This window comes from Cynara cardunculus, assembly GCF_001531365.2.
Source record: "Cynara cardunculus var. scolymus isolate 2C chromosome LG 12, CcrdV1, whole genome shotgun sequence".
Lineage (NCBI taxonomy): Eukaryota > Viridiplantae > Streptophyta > Magnoliopsida > Asterales > Asteraceae > Cynara > Cynara cardunculus.
In genome coordinates this window covers 35,196,174-35,205,352 of record NC_037539.1, presented here as the reverse complement: position 1 = coordinate 35,205,352, position 9,179 = coordinate 35,196,174, and the positions used below count along the sequence as shown (strand labels likewise).

The 9,179-nt window shown below is 36.7% G+C and overlaps 1 protein-coding gene across 1 annotated transcript; it reads left to right on the top strand.

Moving 5' to 3' along the window:
• The first annotated feature begins 565 nt into the window (after window positions 1–565).
• Window positions 566–3,905, top strand: LOC112522570 (glyceraldehyde-3-phosphate dehydrogenase A, chloroplastic). Its single transcript, XM_025131777.1, has 5 exons — window positions 566–652; window positions 735–851; window positions 2,488–2,792; window positions 2,901–3,145; window positions 3,223–3,905. Exons 1-5 carry the CDS (start codon window positions 611–613, stop codon window positions 3,723–3,725), a joined length of 1,212 nt encoding a protein of 403 aa, XP_024987545.1. The 5' UTR covers window positions 566–610; the 3' UTR covers window positions 3,726–3,905.
• The last annotated feature ends 5,274 nt before the right edge of the window (window positions 3,906–9,179 follow it).

Sequence of the window (9,179 nt, the reverse complement as noted above, 5' to 3'; positions counted from 1 at the left end):
ATTTAGCAGATTTTAATAATTTATAAAATAAAATAAGTATTTTAATATATTTTTAATCAAAAAATTATCATTAATTAATATAATGAAGGGTATAAAACGAAAAATTAAATTTAGTGGAAGGAAAAAAAACCACATGAACTAAAATTGTAATTTACTCTAATATGAAAAAAAAACGTTGACTAACTTAATTAACTATAATTTGTCAGTCAGAATGATTGAAAGTGAAATAAAACGACAACCATAGTAACCAAGACTATAATTAATAAAAAAAACTTCAAAAAATGTAATTTACTCATTTTCATAAATATTACTATTTAATCTTTCTTTTAAGACATATATGTTTAAATGTATTGAAGTGTTATTTGGTAGATAAGAAGAGGTAGAGTAGAAGATGACATCCAATCCAGTGGCCACCATTTCAGATTTTGGAGAGGAGAGGAGAGAGAAACATAAAAGCAAATGGAGACACACAAAGATTGTAGACAACCACAGCCATAAGATTGGATGATAGGCTTATCTGCCATCACCAATCTCATCCACACTTGTTTCCATAACCACTATAAGCTTCCAACCTCCACACCACAAACCTTCTCCTGCAAACAGCTCAACAATGGCTTCTGCTGCTTTCTCCATGGCCAATTCATCCCTCCAGGTTTCTCTACCTGCATGCACTGATTTCCTCTTCAATTAAACAAGCTGTACCAATTTCTTTAAACATGTCGTAAATTTCACAGGTCAATGGAAAAGGGTTTTCGGAATTCTCGGGTCTTCGTAGCTCATCTGCGTCTCTTCCGTTCGGAAGAAAAGGTTCTGATGATTTGGTTTCAATGGTTGCCTTCCAGACATCGTTTGTAAGTGTCTGCTAATCATTCATCTTTGATGATATACGAGTATTCAATTCGATCACCAAACAACATTCTTCAGTTCCTAAAATGTATCAGAGTTTAACACTGTTACTGTTTAAAACGATATCGTTTGTCGAATATATATATATATATATTATATATATCCTTTTGAGAATGTATATATAATCGAAGGAAATATATGCATAGAAGGGATCCAAGATCATTAGATTCACAGACTTAATTAGATTATACGACGTAAAATCAGGTTTATAAGACGTCACAAATATTTAAGTTTCTTATATAATAGACTACTTCCAAACAAATATGTGTCGTAGGTAAGAGAATTACAATAGGTTTATAAGACGATTTTAAACGTCGTAAATAGATTTATATGACACTTTATATAAATATTATTTTTATAGGGTACTTTTGAGAATTGTATCTCGTTTTATAGGACGCTAGTGTTTATATGACATTTTTTCAAATAATGTTATATAAAAAAACTTAATATGTTGTTTTATTTCAAAAGTTTCCCAAAAAAACTACTTTAAGGGATTCAAAAGCGTCATATAAACCTTTTACTTAAACACATATGTTTTGATTCTATAAAAATAACAAAGTAATCTATTAAGACACTTAAATATAATTATTAGCGTCCTATAAACCCGATTTTATTAGCAGTGTTTGGTCTGATGCATGATTTTCTAAAAGTGTTATAATAAATTATTAGTTAATATGATGCTTTTGGCATCATAACAAGTTTTTAGAACTCTTTTAAAATAACGTGTCATATTAATTATTTTATAGAAAATTATTTGAAAAAGTGTCTTATAAACACTAGTGTTTCTATATTAAAAAAATGGGTTTATAGGCCGTTTCTCATAAATGTCATATAGAGTAGCTAATATTACAATTTACTTTAAAGAAGTCCTAAAAAATTGTTGCGACGCCAAAATCCATCACTTAAAACTTATTGTAACATCTTTAGATAAGACATTATATTCTCTGGTTCTATAAACGTATGTCTTCACATTACTGTATTAGAACATTTAAACATTTTGTGTCCTATAAACCTGATTTTTTTTGTAGTGATTTTGATAATACTACAACAAAACTGGTTTATAGGACGTCAACAATGGCTAAACATTTAAATAGACTTTTTTATAGGATTTAATTTATATGATCGAACAATATAACGTTCTATTTAAAGGTGTTTTACTAAGTTTATAGAATATTTTTGGTGTCATAACATCATATTTACAACATTTTTTCTACTAAAAACCATCATATTAGCTATTTTATAAAACAATATTTGAAAAGTGTATGATAAAAACAAATGTCCTACAAAAAAATATGTTCATGGAACATTTTTTTAAAAGTTTCCTGTAACATAACTAATACGACATTTTTTATTAAAAATGTGTTAAAAATTGTTATGATGCTTTCAAAGTTTTCTATTGCGGTCGGTCTCACTTGGTAATCATTTTTGGGGTGTTTTCTGTATTTTGAGAAAAAAAAAACTATTATCTCTCCTACTTTCTTTATTTTGAAAATACTTGTGAGCAAGTTTTTGGAGCGGCTCAAAATTTCCGGTTTGAAGAATACGTTGGAAAAGATCTAAAGAAAGAGTTTTTGGTGTTAGGTTGGTGGAGTCAAGGTTTCCAAGGGAGTCGTGGCTGAGGCCAAACTGAAGGTAGCAATCAACGGGTTCGGGCGCATCGGAAGGAATTTCTTGAGATGTTGGCATGGCAGGAAGGATTCGCCTTTGGATGTCATCGCCATCAATGATACCGGCGGTGTCAAACAAGCATCCCACCTTCTCAAATACGATTCCACTCTCGGCATCTTTGACGCCGTTGTAAAACCTTCTGGCGACAGCGCCATTTCCGTAGACGGCAAGATCATCAAAGTCGTCTCTGATCGCAACCCTTCCAACCTCCCATGGGGGTAATGAGTCATTCCTTTACTCACCGCTAGAAAACTGAGTGCTAGCGACGAACTTTAGTGACGGAAAACTAATCCATTTTTTTCTTTGACGAATTTGAAAATACACAGGGAAATGGGGATTGATTTGGTGATCGAAGGCACGGGAGTGTTTGTGGACAGAGATGGAGCTGGGAAGCACCTTGAAGCAGGAGCGAAGAAGGTTCTGATCACTGCACCTGGGAAAGGCGACATTCCTACGTACGTTGTCGGTGTCAATGCCGATCTTTACAACCATTCCGAGTCCATCATCAGTAACGCCTCCTGCACCACAAACTGCCTCGCTCCTTTCGTCAAAGTCATCGACCAAAAATTCGGTAATTCCCACTCTTAAATGCATACCAGCTTCTTAATTAATCGATAGTAACTAACCAAGATATGGTTGGAAATGCAGGAATCATCAAGGGAACAATGACCACAACTCACTCCTACACTGGAGACCAAAGGCTGCTTGATGCCAGCCACCGTGATCTCAGACGTGCACGAGCTGCAGCACTAAACATCGTCCCAACATCCACTGGTGCTGCAAAGGCCGTCGCACTCGTGTTGCCATCACTCAAAGGAAAGCTCAACGGCATTGCTCTCCGTGTTCCCACACCCAATGTCTCCGTGGTGGACCTCGTGGTTCAAGTTTCCAAGAAGACGTTCGCTGAGGAGGTGAATGCGGCGTTCAGAGAGGCTGCAGACAATGAGCTAAAGGGTATCCTGTCGGTGTGCGACGAGCCACTGGTGTCTGTTGACTTCAGATGCAGCGATGTGTCATCAACGGTTGACTCCTCGTTGACCATGGTGATGGGTGATGACATGGTCAAGGTGATTGCATGGTACGATAACGAATGGGGTTACTCACAGAGGGTTGTTGATTTGGCTGACATTGTTGCCAATAACTGGAAGTGAGCCTTTCCATCACTTGCTTAATTGTTTCCATTTCTTCTAAGTTTTCAAGTAATCTAAATTTTTGTTGCAAATATATAATAATATATATATATATATATATATATGTAATGTAAACTGAGTTTCCTGTATTTGGAACGATTATTCTGAAACAAAATAAGAGCTATCCAAAAGAATTCTCAATCTCAGCTTTGTGCAGAGGTTGGCAGGTTCCTATCCATAAATTACCAGAATATGTGGTTGGTTTATCTTTTGTCGATCAATCAATTCTTGACACATCATTATTTTAATGAAGAAAAATATGATTAAAATAATAAAATGTCACGAACTGATCGATTGTCGGGATAGGAAGGAGACAGTGACGTAGCATGTTTCGGTTGTATATAAATGCTTTTACTTGTGCAACCCAGGTGGGATATATATATTAGGTTGGTTTTAAGTTTGGAGATGACCAAATCTTATAACTTAAACAAAATCTAAGCAATGTACAAGATTACCTGTAGAGGGTACAAGTTGTTACGACTTATAATGATGTTGGTAAGAAAAAATTACCTTTTAAAAAGCAGAAGAAAACTGTTGGCTACAAGAATGATGGAAAAGTGGAACTGATAAATGCACCAAATCTTTTGAAAGCTTTAACCATGGTTCATAACAGAATGGTTGCATATGGAATCAAAATTCAAAATGGGGCATTACACCACTTTCTCTGAGAAATAATGGATGCATATGAAATCGACTAAGAGAATGATTACCTCAATTGACAGTAAGAGTGCCTTGGGTAAGCACATGGGACTGGACAGACAAGTGTAAAAGAATGGTAGGTTTTGTGGTTTTAATATATCATGGCCTACATATTTTGAGTCTCATACTATAATTGTCTAATGTCGCACCAAAAAGACGTGGGACAACAAGTATTTGGTTCTGCCCTATCCCATTTTGTGCAGCATACTACCAAACGCACCATTAAGAAACTATAGGACTAATACATGTCCGATCGAGCAGCCATCACACAACCTATTGATTATATATCTATAGCTGGTGTATATTCCATGGCACCAAATATGAGCTCTGGAGCCCCGTAATATCTTGAACAAATGTAAGACATTGCGCTCTCTTTTGACCTGTAAAAGAAATTAGAGAATGTAAACACAATATCAATAACAAACTAGGATCACATGAACATGTTTGTATGACTTACCAGAACTTTAGCACTTCCAAAGTCGCAAACTTTCAGCTGGTGTGTGGTTCACCTGAAAGTAGCAATGATGATTTAATACTATTGTCAATAATCGTTTTGTTAAGAATGACGATTTTAATATATATATATATATATATATATATATATTAAGGTTATTGGGAAAGGAATCTCTAAAAAATTTGCTTACATATCTTAAATCGGATGAGAGCTTGTCTGATTCTTGTGTTGTTGGTAGTGATGCTTCGGAAGAGTCTTTGGCTTAGGTTTCCTCATGACCAAGTGCTCAATCCCCTAGGGATAAGCTTTGTCTAAACTGGAAAAATGGAAATTTGTTAGGCTGAAGAAGTTAAAAAGAAGGAAACAGCGGAAGGAGTTAGAGAATGAGAAAAAGGGGATGTTCGGCCTATGCTTTGCATCTCTATGGGTATTAATCTGTCATTTCTTTCGAAGTGACTTACAACCTTAAAAGAATATGGAGGAAATTTGATGTGCAGTGGGCGACATATCTTTGGATGGAGAATCGGGAATTTGGCTTTTTAAATTTAAAAGTCAACTGGGGATGAAGAAGGTATTGGAGAATGGTACTTGGTTGGTGAACAAGGTTCCTTTGTTTATTAAGGAATGGTCAATCGGTGTTCCAAGGCCTAAATCTGAACCAAACAAGATTCCTATTTGGATTTGTCTACATGGTATACCATTTGAGCTATGGAACTAATGGAGAAGTATAAGATATTTGGAAAGTGGTGTTGGGAAACCAATGAAGTTAGATCATGTTACCAAGGAGCGATATTTGAACAAAACGGAAAGAGTTTCATATGCTAGAGTTTTGGTGGAGGTAAATGTGGATAGAGAGCTTCTGGAGGGTGTCAAAGAAAAATTGGGTGGTTTTCCTATTTCCACTATCCCGGTCTCATATCAACGGGAACCACCTCAATGTGCTCATTGTAAGGTTTTTGGTCTCTCTTTTAAGGAATGTGCCATTAGACCAAAATCGGATGAAGAATTTGTCGAATTGAAAGCCAAAGAATTACTTGAAGTTGATGCTAAAACGATGAATGAAAAGGAAAATTTTGTGGCTGAACTTACCCAACCTGAAGCTGAAGCACTGATCTATGAAGCTACTTTACTAACTAAAGTTGATAAACTACTTGAACAGTCTGAAGCTGAAGTTACAGCCGCTTAAGTCGTTGACAAAGAGATTCTCTCATATGACACTGAGCTTGAAATTAGAGCTTTCAATGCTGATGCTGGTGATAAAGATGAGGATGAAGAAAATATGATGAGGAACTAGAGATTCCTAACATTGAGTTGACTTGGGTAAAGACGATGATGATGGTGGTGGTGGTGGTGAGGAAGATGATTTCTTCATTCAGCCAAACCCAAGAATAGTAGTCAAAGGAATCTCCATCAGGGAACTAGAGTCCAGGAGGAGAGGCCCTCTCAAGGAAACCAGCAATCCTATATTGGCAAAGGTAAGGAATTAGATGAAGGAAACTTGGCCATACTTCACAAACCTGAGGGAGAGCTCATTATACCTGACGTAACCAATGCTTTAACCCTTTTCATCCCTCCTACTTCTGAACCTGAAGATATTGATCCTCAACCCATATCTACCTTTTCTCCACCCTCAAATACTCCATATACTTCCTTCTCCCACTCAAATTCGTAGCTCATCCTCTCTCCTGCATGAATCCTCTCCATGCTCTTTAGAGATTCCTTCAAAAGCTAAGGATCAACTTTCTCTCTCTCTCTCCACCATCTAGAATATGAAATTGAAGAAGCTGATGTTGATCTGATTCCTCGAAGACCTTCAAGGGCAAACTTTCTTATATATTATGAAGAAGAGTCCAAGAGAATGGCTCGGCTGATATCCCAACTCGACAAATCCAAGGTAAAAATTCATCTTGGTACCCCTAATGATGACTTCAACTTTCTTACTAAGTTGAGCGTCAAGAATCTCTAAAGGTTGAATAAGAGATGGAGTTACAAAAATAGAATATGAAAGAGAGCATTGAGTTGGAAAATTCTCTTGCTAATGAAACTCATGCTCGAAGGAAGTTCAGAAAGAATAATCCTCTTACTGCTCAAGCTCTCTTACTCAAAAAAGCTGAAGAAGAATATTAGAGAGAGAATTGGAACTGAAGGATGAAGAACTGAGGTGGTGTAGAGATAGAGTTGATAACAGACTAAATGATTAAAAGATCACAAACGTTACTATCTCTAGGCCAATGAAGGATATTGCTCTTCTTGTCTCATGGTCATCTTCAGGGAAAATCAAAGTCCTTTCACTGAATATCCTTCATATCTAAGACTAGGGCTGTGCAAAAACCCGCCGAACCCGAACTACCCGACCGAATTAACCCGATCCGAAACGACAAAAACAGACCCGAAACCACCCGATATCCGAATCCGACATATATCTCGGGTATGGCGGATCCGGTAAGGTCTCACAACCCACCACCCGAACCCGCCCGAAACCCGATCAACTCAAAAGACGCATCATAAGTCGTAAGATTAGATAGGGTTGTGCTTAGATTAGGGTTTAGTAGTGAATCGTGATAGTGAGTGAGGCGAGACTAAGATTGCACCCGACTCTGCTGCACCCGACTCTGCTGCACCCGACGGCCGACGCTGCTGCACCCGACGCTGCTGTCCGCTGTCCGACTCCGACTTTGCTGGCCGGCGACCATACCCAAAGGCCGAAGTCCCCAGTTGATGAAACCCTACTGATAGTTCATTCTACACACTGTGTATCAGTTTACAGGTTTGATTCCCCTATTTCTTCTAGTGTTCAATATCTTTACGCAAAGGAATAGTTGTGTATGTGTAATTCATTATTTGCAGATCTTATACGATCCGCGTCTTCCGTTGTATCTTAATTCCTTGATTCCTTCAGTCTTTTTGAATGCTAATCTTAGGTTAATGTTCTTCTGTGATTACACTGAAATTTATATCATCCAACACGAGACTGAAATATGCATGTTTTTAATTCAAATTTGTCGCATCAATTCCCTCTTATAAATCTTAATTTCTGCAGTCAAAGTCTTAATTCCAGTAAGGATCATCACAAACCTTGAATTCCTTCATAAGTTCAAAGTCTTAATTGTACATATGAGGTGCAGTGTTCTAACCTTGAATTCCTTCATAAGTTCTGAATAACGGCTTTGGGCAACAGAAGTTGCAGTTTAACTCCCTTTCGGCCACCAGCTGTTATTAGTGATAAACTTCACGTTATTGATATATTTTTAGATTGGTTTATATAATAACATAAACATATGCCAAACTGTTATTAGTGATAAACTTCACCTTTTGGCATACCTTTGCCTACTTTTGTTTGCGAAGATATCAGTGACAGAAATTGGCATACCTTTGCCTTCTAGCATATTGATATATTTTTAGATTGTTTACAATTGTAGATGGAAAAAATTAGCATGTCTCAGTCCGGAAGTAACAGTCATCATCAAGCTCCTCCTTCACAATCTAATCCTACTGTAAGTCAATCTATTCCGGAAAGTACTAGAAAAAAGAAAACATTAGAATCCAGATCTCAAGTTTGGGACCATTTTGAGAAGATTTTAAACGAGGATGGGGTAGTCATTAAAGGTAAGTGCTTATATTGTTCAAAAGTATATGCAGCTGAGGCTAAAAAGCATGGTACTTCCTCTTTAAATAACCACATGAAAGCTTGTTTAAAGAATCCACATGCTAAGGAAACAAAGCAGTCAATTCTTGCATTTCAATCTGCAAAATCTGAGAATAGTGATGGTGCTTTGACCTCTTGGGTTTTTAACCAAGAGGTTGTTTGAAAGATGTTAGCGAAAATGATTATAATGGATGAACTTCCATTTATGTTTGTTGAAAGGAGAGGTTTTAAACAGTTTGTTGAGGCTGCATGCCCTAGATTTAAGATCCCTTCTAGATGGACAGTTAATAGGGATATATTCAGTATTTACTTTGAAGAGAAAACCAACCTTAAGAAATTGTTTAAGTCAAGCACGCAGCGAATTAGTTTGACCACTGGTACGTGGACATCTGTCCAAAGAATCAATTATATCTGTGTCACTGCACATTTTATTGATGATGAGTGGAAATTAAATAAAAAGGTCATCTCATTTGTGCCTATATATTCACATAAAGGGGAAAGTATAGCTAAGGCCATAGAGAGTTGTTTGCTTGATTGGGGAATAAAAAATATTTTCACCATCACAGTTGATAATGCATCAAGCAATGACATTGCCGTTGGCCCGTTGGGTTCATGA